Source organism: Rhipicephalus microplus, chromosome 5 (genome assembly GCF_043290135.1).
Source record: "Rhipicephalus microplus isolate Deutch F79 chromosome 5, USDA_Rmic, whole genome shotgun sequence".
Classification (NCBI taxonomy): domain Eukaryota; kingdom Metazoa; phylum Arthropoda; class Arachnida; order Ixodida; family Ixodidae; genus Rhipicephalus; species Rhipicephalus microplus.
Window position 1 is genome coordinate 8,853,873 of NC_134704.1, and position 16,862 is coordinate 8,870,734.

A 16,862-nucleotide genomic window follows, 5' to 3' on the forward strand; every position below is an offset into this window, starting at 1 on the left:
TCAAGAAGCTCCGAAGCACCAAGCCCGTCTTCGCCACCCACGGCCGCCGGTTCAGAACGGCCGTGAAAGCTGCCCAGCCAAGAGTAGCCAGCGTAACGGTTTGCGTCGAGGATCGAGGTGGCTCGCTTTGCGTACAGATGTGGGCAGCACCTTTGCATCCCTTGACCTGAAGATCGTAGCGCCAGCCTTCCGGGCAAGACTGATAGCGCGCCTTGTTGACGCAGCGGTAGCTTCCCGGCGTGTTCAAGCAACGTGTTCCCCTCTGGGAACACACGTATCGGCCTTCGCTGCACTCGTCAATATCTGCAAGGACAGCGAGGGAGCACTGAGCATTACTTTTTAGTAACGTACATTTCAGATATGTTAAATGCAGTGGCGAATTTTCGTAAGCATTTGCGAAAGGAGAAATGGACGTGGGCAGGGCACGCAGCGCGTAAGCAGGATAGCCGGTTGTCATTGAGGATAGCAGACTATATTCGAAGAGAAGAAAAACGCGCGAGGGGTACACCGAAAGTGAAGTGCAAAGATGAAATTGAGAAACTTGCCGGTACAACGTGATGCCAGCAAACACATCACAGGGTTGATTGGAAGAACGTGGCAGTGGCCTTTGTCCTGCACTGGGAGTAGTTACACTGATGATTATTATTACGGTGACCTTGATGAGGATGCATTCGTAAATGCGCGCTAAGCCACGTAGCCAGAAATGAGTGCCCACCTCACTTTATGTACGTTACTGCATGTTTGTGTGTTAGAGTATATTCACTTGTATGTGTGATCATTTCGATGAGGAGGAGGAAGCGGGGAAGTGGTATTTAACCACAACAACCACCCTCTTCCTAAGCCACCGTGGTAAGCCCGTGTAAAACAAAAGATGGACAGTACGAATTACGTGGAAATGCCGCTGTTCTCCTTTTATTGATTTAACATGCAGGGTGATATTTTACCTGGCAGTTTATTTCATAAATTTACAGCTTAGTGGTTGCTAGTGATACAATTTCGACAGTAAAAAAACTAAGATTCTGATAACATTTTTTTGAAGAACGTACACGACAGAGAAATGCTTCGTATAACTTGTTTTTCCAACTTCCGCAGTTAGAAGCTTATCCACAGACGGGTTATATCACACGGAACATGCGGAACAAGCGATGAAGTGGCTGATAACGGTCGGAAGATGGACAGGGTGACGTGATGCTATATCATTGCTGTATTGCTTACTACGACTTCATTATTAATGTACCAGGTTACGCGGTAGCAAAAGTGAGATGATCCTGGTAAAGGCTTCATAAGAAATGACCCGATCTCGAAAACCGTACGCTTTGCTATCGCGTATACGGTTGATCAGGATTTCAAGCATGGTTTTCAGCGGCTTTATGATATGACAGGCCACCCTGATATTGCTATGTCACCAAGTAATTTAAAAAACAGTTTTAGAGCACACAATTAAGTGCTTCACCCCACACGAATTAAAAATATGATTTTTGTAATAAATAAAGCTAAAGAACGCTTCAGTGGGGCACCGAGCTGTATTTAGAAGGACGAACTGTTTTCCACGGCTAAGTTTATAAACGCGAATATTCTTGTCTCTGCAGTGGCCAGCTTAGGAAACACAAATTCTCAGATGAAGCTCACCAGCGCAAGAGCGGGTGCTCTTGTTCATGCGGTATCCTTCCGGACAGACATTTCTATCCCGGCAGATGAAGCCGCCCGCTGTGTTGACGCAACTCTGCGTGGAGAAGCTGCAATTGTGCGTGCCTTCCCGGCACTCGTCCGTGTCTGTGTTGAGCGAAAAGCAAAAAGTAATTTTGTTAAACTTTTATAGAGGAACGCGACAGCGCAATCGGGCGTCACTCGCACGGCGTTCTCAAACCTTTGCCACGCCTTGCACCACGGTGAACGCCTCCTCCACACCGCGAACAAACAACGGACGTCCACGCAAAATGACTGCACTCGATTTTCGCTAAAACTTACTATTTTGACATTACAACCTCAAAATGATCGTTTTGCGGAAATTCTGGTGGTTTCGGCATTGGTGGTTGTGCACAAAAAACCGTCGTTGTCATTGAGCGAAAATTCGAGACAGATGCAAATAAATGAATAACAAAAATCTTCGGTTAGAGCGGGAATAAAATATGGGGCTTCTCTGTGGAAAGCAGTTCTGCTACGCAGCCACGCCAGTGCTCGAATTTCAGTGACAGCGCAAGCATCAGTGTCGTCATCTCTCGTTGATAGGGGAAAAAAAAATAAGCGAAGAACCCAGAAAGGTGCAAATAGAATAAGTAACAACATTGCACTTAAACAACCACGCGAAAGATGGGTCTAAAAAACAAAACAGAGACACACACAACATCGTCGTGTGTCTTTTTCTTAGTCCCGTTTTTTGCGCTACTAATAACAATCCATTTCAACCAACTCGCTTAGTCTGCCATCCTACTTCAAGTATTAGCAATCTTCGATTCGAGTGAGGATCGAACCCAGGTCTTCTGCGTAACAAGTAGGTGTTCTACCACAGAACAATGCCATTGTTTGAAACCACCTCGGGAAAAGCACATCAATGTCACGTATAGGAGAGTCCGTAACGCATGTAATACTGCGTGGCAGAAGCGGAAATTCGCCCCAAGCGTCAAAAAATGTGAATTGCTGGTACGGCTGGTTCAATTACAAAGTGTGCAGGCATACTTGATTGTAACTTATCATCGGTAATAGCATCAAAAAAGTGTGCAGATTCACCCATCGCCTTACGTCACCAATTCGCAAAAGAAAGAGTCGTGCGCCGTGGGCCCTTTGAACTGGCAGTAGACATTAGCTCAGCCAGACAAGAAGGAGACGTCAACTATTGCGCTATCGCGTTCTCTTCTTGAAGGCGAAGCTCAAGCGTCTTTTAAGCTTTTTTTTTCTATTCTTCGCTCACGAGCCATGCCACCAATACAGACACCAGAATTGGCTGTATAAAGCTGTCACGTCAAATCAACGCGTGCGCAATCAGTAAATCGGAGGGTTGAAGATGTAATACTCGAGCGAATGACTGATTGTTTAGGAGTACCAAACAATTTGACGTCAATAGTGGGAAGTAGTGGCACCGGTAAATGTGCCATTTTCGTCGGTAAATAATTTACCACGCTTTATCCTTTTTTTCTACCCTCTTTTGGGTAAAGTCGCTGTCGGCAGAATTCACAGCGCAGGGCCGTGTGCAACTTAGCAGGCGCGTTGCGGCGGCGCGTTCCTTCGAATGACATATTCAATATTTTCCTATTATACTCGTCTATAGATATAAATGTAAGTAATTAAAAATTGGTAAACTTTACCAATAAGTTTTCAATATTTAAAATCTAACATTTGGCTGTCAGCATTAAAACTGCAGCAAAAGCTCCTTAAATATAATTCACACCGTGGCCTCCGCGATCGGCCGGCAGCCGATCGCGGAGGCCACGTTCACACGACCATAGCAGAAATTTCGCGGCGGAGCACACCGTGACGTCCCCCAGGGTCAAACTGCGATCATCACGAGTAAGTAGCCAACTATCTCCTCATTTGTTGCGAAGCCATAATTACGTTGATTGATTGATTGATTGATTGATATGTGGGGTTTAACGTCCCAAAATCACCATATGATTATGAGATACGCCGTAGTAGAGGGCTCCGGAAATTTTGACCACCTGGGGTTCTTTAACGTGCACCCAAATCTGAGCACACGGGCCTACAACATTTCCGCCTCCATCGGAAATGCAGCCGCTGCAGCCGGGATTTGAACCCGCAACCTGCGGGTCAGCCGCCGAGTACCTTAGCCACTAGACCACCGCGGCGGGGCACCATAATTACGTTTCATAACGTACACTGCAAATGTGGATGCGAAGTTCACACTATGAATAATACAGTGCAAAACGGCTGCTGCCCATTCAAAATTCGTTTAAAAAACGATTCAATTTCTTATAGTGTTTCAGCCGACGTCCGAAGTGACTAGCATCTCTTCGTCACAAAGAATAGAATAGTGTTTCGCCGACAGCTCTTGTTTTCCCTGTATTGATTTCCTTCACTCCATTCTTTTTGTGCATATATATTTGTTCCTTTTCAAGCAGCGTTCCAGTTGTACAGGTTGACAAGTATACTCAGTAAAACTGCACAAACCCCTGAAGGGACAAATTTAGGACTGCTATGGAGGCTGATTTCATGCGTCAATAAACCAAGTTGTGTTATTCTGTGCTTGTTTGCACACTCCTTTCTTCATGTCGTAATTCGGCGTGCTGTTTGCCCGAAAAAAATTGAAGAAAGTTTGCTTCTTTTATTTCTCTTTCACCATTTCTTTCTCTTTCTCCGCTTTTTTTCATCATGGATATCATGACATTCATGACACAATTTTTATGCTCCGAGTTGTTTGCATTTTTGGCACACCCTGTCTTGCATGGTCGTCTTCTCTTTCGTCTTCGTTTGTCGCGCTACGCTTACAATGAACCCCCCTTTGTGATGTGTTGCCAATTTCGGTAATTACTAACTTCATAAAATAACCGAGACAGAACCAAGACAACGTCTAATATATCGTGACATACGTGGAATACATGGCATTATTTTCATGCTATTACCGTTTCTTTCTTTTTCGTTTGTCTTATACCTCACCTCTTTATGGTGCCAGCACTCGCTTAGAAAAGCATCCTCTTAAAAAATTATGCAAATGACTCATTAGCCGTATGACCAGGGTATGCGGCACTGCCCTGTGACAATACCACATTCGACGCATCCTTGTTCTATCAATAGTAATAAACATATAGACCCTTCTTCAGATACGATGGTTATCAATAAATTTTAGATCATAACTGTTCCCCAATTATTGGTACGAATTGCTTACAATTCAGTCATTTTTTAAAGACGCTCAATGGCCGTCGTAGGTACACTTGTTACGAATCTAGAGATATATTATATAACATATTCCAAACTTGCGGAGAAATGCGTCCGCTGTAATTCATTGTCCAAAAAGGCTGCTCTCGTGCCATCAAAGATGTGCGTGAGGCCAAAACGTATTTTAAATCTTGAAAACATGTTTCAAACCAGTGCAAAGACGTCTCGTCACGTGACCTGGCAGCTCTAAATCTAGCTAGTTCTTGACGTCGTTTCGCGTGATATCAGCGTCGCTAATTTGGCATCTATGAAAAAAAAAAAAACATTCGAGAGGAGACGAGCCGCGCTCACCTCCTGTCCAGCAGACAAAATATGAAAGTTACAACACGCACTCCTGCGAAAGCCACATTGGATTTGATTGGCAGAGCCCAGCAGACACTGTTAGCCCAGCGTTTCTAAAGATTAGCAAAAAGGGAGCCTTGGCAGTAAATAATTTCAAACAGAGAAAAATGCTGCTTACGCACCTTGGCATTGTCGCGTGTGCCGGCTGTACCGATATCCTTGCGGGCACAGCGCGGCCCGACCAACGTTCACGTCGCGTCTCTTGCACTGGAAGCCACCGTCCGTGTTGACGCAGAGCGCCGACGAGCCGCAGTTGTGGCTGCCTTGGGAGCATTCGTCGATGTCTGGCGAGCCAAGGACACTCATTATTTGCATGAGCTCATCGAAAACGTGCAGTCACCAATTTTGAGTCTTCAACAACAAAACAGGCTGTTCGAAAAGAGTTCTAAAACGCTGTTCACATAGCAGCCGCTTTCTAAGGTGAATTTCCTGTGCCGGCAACACAAAGGTAACACAACATGCCGTTACGCTGACACAGGCAGGAAAGGGAAGATGAAAACTTGCGATTAAAATCCAGAAACAGGGGCGCTGTGCTCGAGCCTACGTTTCACCAAATGAACGTGTCTTCTTCAAGGCTAGAACTAGTCCAGAAGAAGATAAGTTTACTAGGTGAAACTTTGTCTTTAGCGCAAAACCCATTGTTCACGTCGACCCATGGCTATACAGTTGAGGTGGTACGCTTTAGGGATGACGAAATGATCGCACGTGTCACACGAACATTCTTTTCTATTAGTTTATTAACTTATCCTTCCTTTTCACATTCCTATATGCAAAGTGTGAGTTCAGAGTGAGGCAAGTGACCATCTCGTCTCGGATGCAAGTCGGAGCTCAGACAAGCTTACACACTTTTTCATGAGAGCCTCGCAGTTTGCGTGTCGGTGCTTTTCTGTTTGGGCCGTATGGTTTCAGCTTTCGATCTCATTGTTTTCCCGCTACGCTGGAAAAGTCAAACGTAGCCTAGTTGTGCTATATACTTTTGAGGTATTTGTAAATGAGCAGTGGTCTTCGCCGCAGAGATGTATATCGTTACTTAAGCTTACTGACGTGGTGCTCCGTGTCCGGAATATGTGACACAAGGTGAATTTAATTATGATGTTTCCCCTCAAACTTCTTTCTCATCCTCGCAGCGCTTTCTTTACACAGTATGTGTGACAAAACTATTTAATTGTCTTCAATGAAGTTGTAATAACTTTTTGTGTACAATCTGTGTTCTAAATGACAGTTAACAATTTTACAACATATACAGACATTTTAGCATATTAAAGTTATTACTAAAGAACTAAATTTCCCATGTTTTTACTGTTCTTACTAAATAAATCTTTCTTCCTTTTAAGAGCTTTCAGGAGCAAAATAAATTCGAGATAAGTTAACTTCCTTTCTGTGGTTGAGGAGGATACCTCTCATCCCTTAATCAATATGGCCAGTTGTACAGATCTAGCTGCTGAAGTCTTGAAAGACGTCTCAGGAAAACGCACAGGCATATTACACGTCCGAATTCACGGTAAAAAGCAACAATCGCTTGCCGACACAGATATTTGGAGCCTAGGTTTTATATACAGCTCACGTAGTAAAATAAAACACTAAATCGTTCCACACAAGATGATTTTGTTCATTTAAAAAGCAAAGACAGAGAATGCATGATGCCGAGTTCAATGGGTACCGTGGCTGACTCTCCGAGTTTCTAGGAGGTATAAGACGAAGTTTACGCTCTGCATCGCAGCTGCGCCGGTCGAGAACCGATGGCCGATCGTCACTGCTTCGGATACATTTACTGTGCACTGATTGGCTAGAATACGGAAAGCTCCAATTTGGAAGCATGACTTGTGTTCGCTAGGCCCTTATTTATTCTAATGCCACATTGTAATGAGCACTGAACTTAGCAAGCTCATCCACATCTATCTTGGCGCAGTTTTTTTTCTCGAACACCCTATTTTAAATAAGGAGCTTGACGCACCGATTATTCTAACTATACCTGCGTCCCTTTTCACGAGTGATCAATGCAAATACTCACCAAATCATTCACCTGTTTTGCTGGAATGACTCAGACAAGAAGATGAATTACCTTCCCCCTATGTCCTTGACAAAGTGCATCTCAACAGAGACGTGTCAGTTAAGTGATTCGCCGCGATTAACGAACAGCAGCGCTCTACAGCCTCTCGGTCAGTGAAGGTGCCCACACTTGGGCACATCAACTTCGGAGGTGCGTCACACTCCACGTGTTTCTTTGAGTGGTTTGAAACTCAGCGCGCAAGTTTGTGCACGCTTCCTGAGTGGACTACGAGCAATAATTTACCTTCACCGTGTTGTTGTGCATTGCTGCAGAGGGTCACTTTTCTGGGCACACTACCATGTACGACAATCGATTTGATTGATGTGCTGCGTTCCAGAGACCAACGTCAAGATTTTTTTTCTTTACTCCAAACGAATACAACAACAAAAAAGCAGACTGTGCATGGACTCTGCGCCTAATATAGTTAATTTTTTTATGCGAGAATGGAAGCTGACCGATTGCAGAATACTTACACGTTTATTAAATGTTTGATAAATATATCCTATGAAGCTCACCAAAAATTTATATTTTATTTCCATGCTTCAATGAAATACTGAATGCCTCGGAACCACATCATGTGAATTTGACGCATTTGCAGACAGTGCATCGAAAAAATCGCAATTGTAATGGACAATCTGTTCAAGGCTCAAGTTAGTATTATCGCAGGATTCAACCAGTATATCTGCATATCCTAAATTATCTACCGTTCCTATTTGTTACCTAGCTGTCAGTTGGCTGGCAGGATGGGCATCACGAATCAAGCAAATATTCCTCGTAAGAGGTCGTGAAGCTCATGGTTGCGGCTCCCACGTGGTAGAACCACCAAATATATAGCGGCGGATGAGCATTCAGCAGAATTAAGCCAGTCTTCGAATAGGCGCACTATGCCGTAATGTCTAGCACTGCGTCTTGAAGCTTGTCAGACAAAGCCGGTGATTGTGGAACTTGATAATCAAAGGATCAGATTCTCAATGGCATGCAGTACTACTACTGCATGTAGTAAACTTTTTTTGCTAAAATAGCTGGCTACATTGATTATCAATGTAGCTGAGTGTAGAGATCACTGACCTATGTAGGCTTATTGGTCCGAAGTATACAGAGAACACGCGTTATTTCCTTGTTTGGTTGCAAGTTTCGCGAAAACTTGCTCTTTACGTAATTTACATTTGCGTCCGTGGGCCCACCAGTGATCACAAACTAGGAGGAGAAGCGGCGGTTCTACACAGTAACAAGTGGCACAAAACTAAAGTTAATAAATCGTCCAGCGTTTTTGATCACACGATCAAAACAAAATAATATAGGCATAGAAGTCACGAGCTTCCCGAAATGCATTCACGCATAAAAGTACAACTACTCAGTTACAGTCACTATGCTTTCAAAAAACAGGGAATAAATCACCCATTTTAAGGCGCCAGATGCTTTCCAAACTTGAAATAGTGTGCTTGGTTTAACATTGTCTTCTACTGACGCAGAAAAACGGCACCATTTCTGAAAGCATTCACAGCTTCACAACTTGACTACAAGTAATAATAATAATAACTGGGGTTTATCATCCCAACAATCACAACATAATTATGCGAGACACCATAGTCGAGAGCTCTGGGAATTTTGACCATCTGGGGTTCTTTAACGTGCAGCTAATTCAAGAACATGGGCTGAGACATTTGTGCCTGCATCTAGAATTCGGCCACCACGGCCGGGATTTGATCCCGCGACCTGTGGATCAGCAGTCGAACACCATACTCACTAAACCACCGAGGAGGGTCGACGTAAGCGAAATATGTCGATGGCAATGATATACCTGCGCAGCTGCAATGGTTGTAATACCCCGCCTCAAATACTCGGAGAGACCAGCGTATACACGGTAAGAACACCCCAAGACACCGGGCACGCATTCGCCTGTTCGCTATGCAGGCATCGGTGACAGCGCACGCTCGCTTACCGAGGCACTTGGCATAGAGGCTGTTGTAGCGAAGGCCTTGGCCACAGATCGGGTCGCACACGTAGCCGCCGACTGTGTTCTTGCACTCTTCCTCGAGATCGGCCTCGCAAGCGCTCAAGTCTTCGGCGCATTCGTCTACGTCTACGCACACACAACACACAAGCATGTGCGGCCGCACTTCTCTTTTCATTGAGGCGCTAATGCGCAACGCAGAATTCCCGTCGTACAAAGTATTGCTATCACTGGTATACTGCACACAGCATATAAGTGGATGTAGAGTCTCCTTGATTAAGAAGAAAAATAATTCGAGTAAGCTCAGAGATTAACTTTGGGACACTTCTTTTATACGTTATTATTGATGTGCAGCGCGGCAAATGTTTCCTCTGCTTATCGCAAAACATGAAGCGAGTCAACAAATTCTGTAACCTTTTCAGTGCTTCCGATTTCGAGGATGGCATGAACAAAAAGATTTATAAAGCTGAACCCTTCTTGGCTACAAATCATTAAGAGCGCGTATTGCCATTGTATGCGAGGTGGGAACTTTTAATTTCAAAAACAGCATTGTTCGCCTCTTAGAAACGAATTGCTGCATCTATGTATATGTTCAAGGGAATAAGTGACAGAGCCTATATTAGCAAATTTTTCGACGAGAAGACAGCTAACTGGCAAACAGAAATCGTCCAATGAGCCCAATTACGCTTACGCCATATAAAAAATTTGTTTATTGAGTACCGCCTCCGAACTTTTGAGCGGTAATAAAGGAAATCTGCACAAGTACATAGTAACAAGTCTGATCTTTGTTATAGGCGTATACGTACGAAAATTATGACAATATTGACGCATACAATAAATGAAGTGTTCCTTTCTAATGTGCACATCAAAATAATGTGTCCCAAACATCCCAAAGGTTCATCTTTGCTCACATTTTGTGCTCATTAAATTTACTGCTAGCTTTTTATTTCAATAGTTCGACCAAATATCATATGATGTAAATGTTTTTTACACGTTGTAAAAAGTAACTGCTAGGCTAGTATTGAAAAGGCAGTATTGAATTCTAAGGTTTCGGGCACAAGTAGCTAATATTGTGAATGGTAACATGAACAAGAGCATTGATTAGGTTTTCTTGCACACATTGACGTTGTGAGATTTTTGCGGTAGAACAAAAAGAACAATGAAAGGTATTGGGAGCATTCAAGGGATTGACGGGAATGTTTGCGCCTTAAAGAAATCTTGCATTAAAGTTCGTCCGCACCTTCGTGGATATTAATCATTCATTTTTTTCTTTTTTTCAGACATGATGGCAAAAAGTGAGAAACGAAAGAGAAGAAAAAATTAGACACATGCTCAATTGGCCAACACTTGGCTAACACATGCTAGATTAACTAACAGCGACAGAGATTTGTAGTGTGTGCCGAGTTTAATCCAGCGTTTTTGATACGAATAGCACCCGTCAGTCACAATAAAAGGTTGAGTGCTTCGAAGTTATTCATATTTTTATTTATTTTCTAGAAAAATAGCGCTGTAGCGGAATCATGGCCGAAAAACAAATGTCTAATCCTCTAGCATGAATATCCAAGTCACATCAGGTTAGGCCTGTACCATACTTGCATAAGTTAGCTCATCGCTGATACTGACATATTTAGGCAACACTTTGTACCATGAAGGTGAATTCCTTTTCCATTTTATTCCTTTCCGCTGTTCCATTTTATAGTTCTGGGAATCTCCCGGAACAAAAAAAAAAAAACGATAGTGTTTAGAAGTAGTCATACAATGTGGCGCGTCAAACCTGGCTCTTCACTCGTAAAAAAGGCGGTTTTTGGATTGCTCTCCATTCTACTGCAACTGACTACTTTGTCGAATCATTTAAATTTAGACATTGTTTTACGCCCTAGTGCGGATATTCGATAGTAAGTTGCGTCAGCAAACAGACGTCGTGATAGAAAAAGATGCACTTTAGTTGTTTTTTTAAGCATTTGAAATAGTACAACCTTTCAAGTTCCAAGATACAACTAGAAATTGGGCGAGTCTACTGTCCAGTTGGTGTTTACTTGCTAAATATTATGCTTCGGAGTGTACACGGCGACTATTCTCAAACAGATAATAAAAAGTGGGTAAAAATCACCATGAAAAACAATTGAGATTCATCACCAAAACTGATATGAAGTGTCAAGAAGTGTTCGAAACACTTCGTGCCAATATTGACACACACCATTTACGAACAATCCTCTGTGGCAGGGGTCTCAAACACGTGGCCCACGGCCCAATGACAAATAAAATGTTTGTGACTTTTTGAACGGTGGTCGCTATATTGCCATTAACAACGCATTGTTCGGGTATGCTATTGAAACGGTACTGGTCTGAAACGTATCTTTTCCTGAAGCACTCCATGGGGCCCCCATGTGTTGAAATACGACCATGAAATAAAAGCTATATACCTCAAAATCAAGATCCACATTTAAGTCTTTGTATAGGTTCATGCATTCATGGGACGGCTTTACGCTCTCCCATAGTAGAGTACATAGTACTCTAAATCGTTAACCACTTTTTCTAAACACACACATGTGCCCTGTTACTGGAATGGTATGAAGCCTTTGTGTTCTGTACATGCTGTAAATAAATTTTTTCTAAACATGAAAATCTGCATTGATATGATTTTCAAATACTGATGCCGAATTTCCTCCAGGAATCATCCGTATATGTAATATGATAAATGTGCTCTTTCAATTTGTTATCCCCACCATACTTTTTCTTTAACCATAGCTGTTCATTATCCTGGCCCTCGTGCGAGAAAAATTTTGTGACTGTGGCCTTCTATAGGTGAGGTAAGAGTTAAACCCCTGCTGTACGGCGCACAATCGTTTTGGGTGAGAAGCAGGAAAAAAAATGCTAATGTGCCGGGGAAGACATCAACCCCTGCTTTCCTGTTTCAATACGCCCGCGACGGTGGGTCCATTAGATTCACCTGCACCAGGAAAAACCGGTTCATGGCTGTACATGAGAGGTTCAGAAATTGTGCAGCACGAGTTCAGCGGTGCAGACACAGTGAGACACCACAAACAAATGACAATATGCCAGCAAGGTGCCGGTCTTATTTCGGTTAGCTCATTTACACCATTGAACTAACACTGACCGATCGCAAACCGCATGTGTGAACAGTTTAGTAGGAGCAAACATGTTGGCAAAACAAACTACGCTAGTAGAGATGATGAGGATAATATATAGAGTTCAACGTCCCCAAAACCATCATATTATTATGAGAGACCCCGTAGTGGAGGGGTCCGGAAATTTCGACCACCTGGGGTTCTTTAACACGTTAGTAGAGGCGGGTATATATACGGCGCCTACGCCTCAGTGCTGCGTACGCACGATTGATCTAGGCCGGCTCCGTCTGCGTAAGAGGGGCAAGAATATTTTGAACTAGTGCTGCACCCCTCCTGCACCTTTTGAAACGAATAGTATGGCTCAGAGGTCGTCATTACTGCATCACTGAGACTAATGACAATGTGCAGCACTCGTGAGCTAATTCATGTGGGGCAGGTGAATCGAACAGACCCACTAGTATAAAGGTGCAAATGGAAGTCGCAGCTTCAATTAGTCTTCCCTTTGATAATGCACAATCCCTTGTCTCATACAGCCTACTCAAGTTTTAGGAAATCATTGCAAAAAAAAAAAAACAGGTTGACGAAGACAAAGAGAGCACCTTCCTTCCATTCCGGCTGTATATCTTTTCAGGCTTTCATCTCAAGACTAAAGTAAACCATATAAACCAGAAATTCATTAGTCCCCTCTGCGAAACGAGTGATTTACTCACCCACGCACGCTGCAGCATCGTCCTTCCAGACGTATCCACCAGGGCATTCCTTGCTTTTCTTGGAAAGACACTGGTAGCCGCCGTGCGTGTTGAGACAGCTTTGAGAGTCCAAGTCGCAGTCGTCCAGCCCCTCCGAGCATTCGTCAACGTCTGTTCGGGCAGCGATTGTGCGGTGGTTGCCCTCGTTATACATGACCGCGGCCGGCTAAGGCATTTACGGGACTAATCTGTCGACGCTGGTTTCTCGAGTGCCGAAGTGCGTCCAGATATGTGTACAGCACTCGAGCAGGCGGCCTTGCTCTGCGGGGCGACACCTTGCGGAAGTTGTGCGTTCTGACGTGGTTTTCTCATGAGCATGCGCGTACTAATAGGCATGCTGACGTGCTTTGCACAATAGACAATATTGTCAATATTCACACGCGTCAATATGACACGCGTCAATATTGAAAGGGGAGCTAGTTTGACCGACGAAGCACGCTCCCTCAAGGCGCTTTCAGCATCTGTATTCCAAAAGCGCCTGACTAGACACGTCATCCTTTGGAATCGAGATAGCAAAAGCACCCTGAAGGAGCGGGCAGATGTTCGGTTAAACAACAAGTGCACCTTTTAACGCTGTCACTCCCGCAAAACCAGATTGGCATAACATGTTGATTCTAGCGCTACAAAATAAAAGTACGCATGTGAGACAGAGAACAGAGAGTGCTAAGGGAGCATGCGCGAAATTAAAAAAAAAAAACGCAGATGGTGTCCATCTTTCGTCCCACTGCCGAAGACACACATGTGGGCCGACATTTCGTGAGACCAAGATTCTACGTAAAAGCCAAAACAAATCAGCTGCGGCAGGCCTGCCATGTGAAGAAGAAAAAAAAAGCAAGTGACTGTGTCAGTGACACGTCCATCTGCTTGTAGAGCAACGACATTCGGTCTTTTGATAACACACACACGTAGCCTGATACGGGATGTAACCGTGATATGCGCCCGCTGCGTCTGCGCACCGTTATGGTTATAGTTCATTGCAGCCTTTGCAATAAATCAGCCATCAGTAGCACCCCTTTGTCGTCCGTCTTTCACATTTGTAACTCTTTTATAGCGCTAAAATCACCAAGCCATGTAATCACCAACTCGCCCAACAACAAGTTCTCATCAGGTTGTCATGTCTGTCAGGCCACGCATGCTCCCGAGCACACCGCACCCACAACATTCGCAAGATGTCACCCCGCTTAGCAAGGCTGGCTGCTCGAGCGCTCTGCACAGACGTGGACGCGGCTGTATGAGTGAGACTACTTGTTCTTATCCGAAAATAAATAAATCTATATATAGCGCGACACAAGCTAGCCTCGCAACACTTTATGTGTAATAGAGTGCATGCTTGTCTTATGACCAGTTGTTGCCGACTTATATGAAATAGCTGGTCTTTGTTTACAAAGACCTTTTCTCCACTAACATCACGCAATGCGTACCAATACTGCAGCGTAAGTTTAGCTGAAATTTCAAAACCATTGACAGCAACACTTGTCTTTGGTGAAGGAAAGAAGGGTAAATTTAGGTTGTCTTTTTTTTTTTCGTTAGACACAATATTATTCCGATGCTCTAAAAAAAATCTTCTCCACTCGACGTAATGGCTACTGGTGGTGCAGACCGACACTCCCACATTTTTGTACATATACGCCATATCAAGTGGACGGAGGGATGACCACCGCCATAGATCAGCGGAGGCGCTGCTCAGTGGTTGAGCCCCGGACGCGTTATTCGAAGGTCGCAGGTAAAAACTGAGAAGCAATCTCTTGATAAATATCCCCACGTAGTGAATTCGGGCATAAAATACATGTGTATTAGCCTGATCAGATGAACTAATCATTAGCAATCGTGAAAGTGAGAGTATGTTGCGTGTAAGGCACACAAAAAAGCACAGTTCTCGTTTAACTCGCCTATGCAGTCTTTGATGGCAGTGTTGTACTTGAAACCAGCTTCGCACTGGGGCACGTCTCCACCGGCGTCCGGCAGGGCAACGTTGTCTGCCTTGAGTATGCATTTGAAGCTTCCCGGTATGTTCATGCAGTGTTCTCGGGTTTCGTCGCAGTCGTCCCTTCCCTCAGAGCATTCGTCGATGTCTGCGAAGAGAATAGATCACTTCTGAAGCGATGGTTTTACGCATAATACACACGTGCACCATCAGTGGGAACCAAGTATCACCGTCATGTCCAGGCTGAAAGAGAACAGCGTCTTCGCAATAGAGCAACCCCGACGGTACCACCTGATGCCAATTTCGTGCTTCTTGTTGGGGCATGTTTTCAAGTTTTGGCTTTCCCCAAGTTGTCGGCTGCATCAGGGGTCAAGAACATTTTGAGAAGGAGGGCCAAGTAGCATGAAGCAGACACAGTGGCGGGCCGCATGGCAGTTTGAGGGAAGGGGGGGAAAGGCTTTACATACGCAGAGAAAAAGTTCGATGAAGTTGCAAAGAGAGATTAGAATTCGTGTTTGTTTTCCGTGCACATGTCACACTGTTCCGATCATACACGTAGGTTTCAAGCGAAAGCCTCGTTTTTCGACAAAATTGCAATCTCGATATCAGATAAAGGAAGCTGGGTTGAAGTCATGCCGGGGGCCACATAACACTACTGCGCGAGGAGCAGACAGTTGCTGATACCAGGTTTACGCCGTCGATCATAATTTTGTGAAGTATAGACAGCATAGTGCTATCGCGCAGTGTCCTCACAGTGTCCTCGCTGCGGGGGAACGTGCGATTTAGAGCACATACTTTGGCGGTGCCCCTCAATACGTGCGGTGTTAATTTGTGGGTTGTGTTGCGATGGTAGCGGTAGCCGAGAGCGGCGAGCAGTCGAACGGACTTCACTGAAGCCTTCGCCCAGAGGTGGAATACAAAGGCAATTGTTGTGTAAACAGCAACAGGTAGAAAGGTTTACTACGGCAGGTTATTGTTCGTACAAAGCCAGCCAGCATGACCAAGTCGGCTCGGGCAAAAATCCCTCCAAACACGAGACGTTCGCAGGAAAACACTAATAAATAACGTATGTAAAGTTTGAAACTGTCTAATCAGACGTTTTGGAAACCTATCTACAACTTTCTCATTGAAATTTTTAATCTATCTTCGTTCCTTCAAAAGTTAGCTAATTAAAAAGATCTAATTAAACAATATTAAAAAAAACAGAAAGTAGTCTGACTAACTCTAGGCAACATTCAGCAACATGATATGGCTAAAGATGGCTGGGGCACTCTGTATGTATGTATGTATGTATGTATGTATGTATGTATGTATGTATGTATGTATGTATGTATGTATGTATGTATGTATGTATGTATGTATGTATGTATGTATGTATGTATGTATGTATGTATGTATGTATGTATGTATGTATGTATGTATGTATGTATGTATGTATGTATGTATGTATGTATGTATGTATGTATGTATGTATGTATGTATGTATGTATGTATGTATGTGTGTATGTGTGTATGTATGTATGTATGTATGTATGTGTGCGTGTGTGTGCGTGTGTGTGCGTGCGTGTGCGTGCGTGTGCGTGCGTGTGCGTGCGTGTGCGTGCGCGTGCGTGTGCGTGCGCGTGCGTGCGCGTGCGTGCGCGTGCGTGCGCGTGCGTGTGTGTGCGCGTGCGTGTGTGTGCGCATGCGTGTGCGTGTGTGTGTGTGTGTTCTGGGACAAGTTTCGAGCACTCAAGCACCCCCACGTGTGTCGGTGGTAGAGAGTACTCGACTGCCATGTATTTGGCTCGGGTTCAAATCCCATGTGATCCTGGGGTATTACTTTCTAATTCTATACTTTCATCTCTATCGGTCACTTTTCAGGTTC

The 16,862-nt window shown here is 44.1% G+C and overlaps 1 protein-coding gene across 7 annotated transcripts in view; it reads right to left on the bottom strand.

Annotated features, from left to right (window-relative positions):
• LOC119175044 (uncharacterized) overlaps positions 1 to 16,862 on the bottom strand; it is an 86,978-nt gene that overhangs the window by 49,702 nt on the left and 20,414 nt on the right. For 2 of the 7 annotated variants that reach the window (XM_075894808.1, XM_075894806.1), the window contains exons 6-11: positions 14,961 to 15,143; positions 13,033 to 13,182; positions 9,222 to 9,362; positions 5,352 to 5,513; positions 1,630 to 1,773; positions 136 to 303 (exon numbers count right to left, since the gene is read on the bottom strand). In XM_075894808.1, coding sequence (XP_075750923.1) covers positions 136 to 303; positions 1,630 to 1,773; positions 5,352 to 5,513; positions 9,222 to 9,362; positions 13,033 to 13,182; positions 14,961 to 15,143 — 948 coding nt within the window. The remainder of the gene's footprint in view (positions 1 to 135; positions 304 to 1,629; positions 1,774 to 5,351; positions 5,514 to 9,221; positions 9,363 to 13,032; positions 13,183 to 14,960; positions 15,144 to 16,862) is intronic. The other 5 variants (XM_037426218.2, XM_075894807.1, XM_075894809.1 and 2 more) reach the window with 4 other exon arrangements.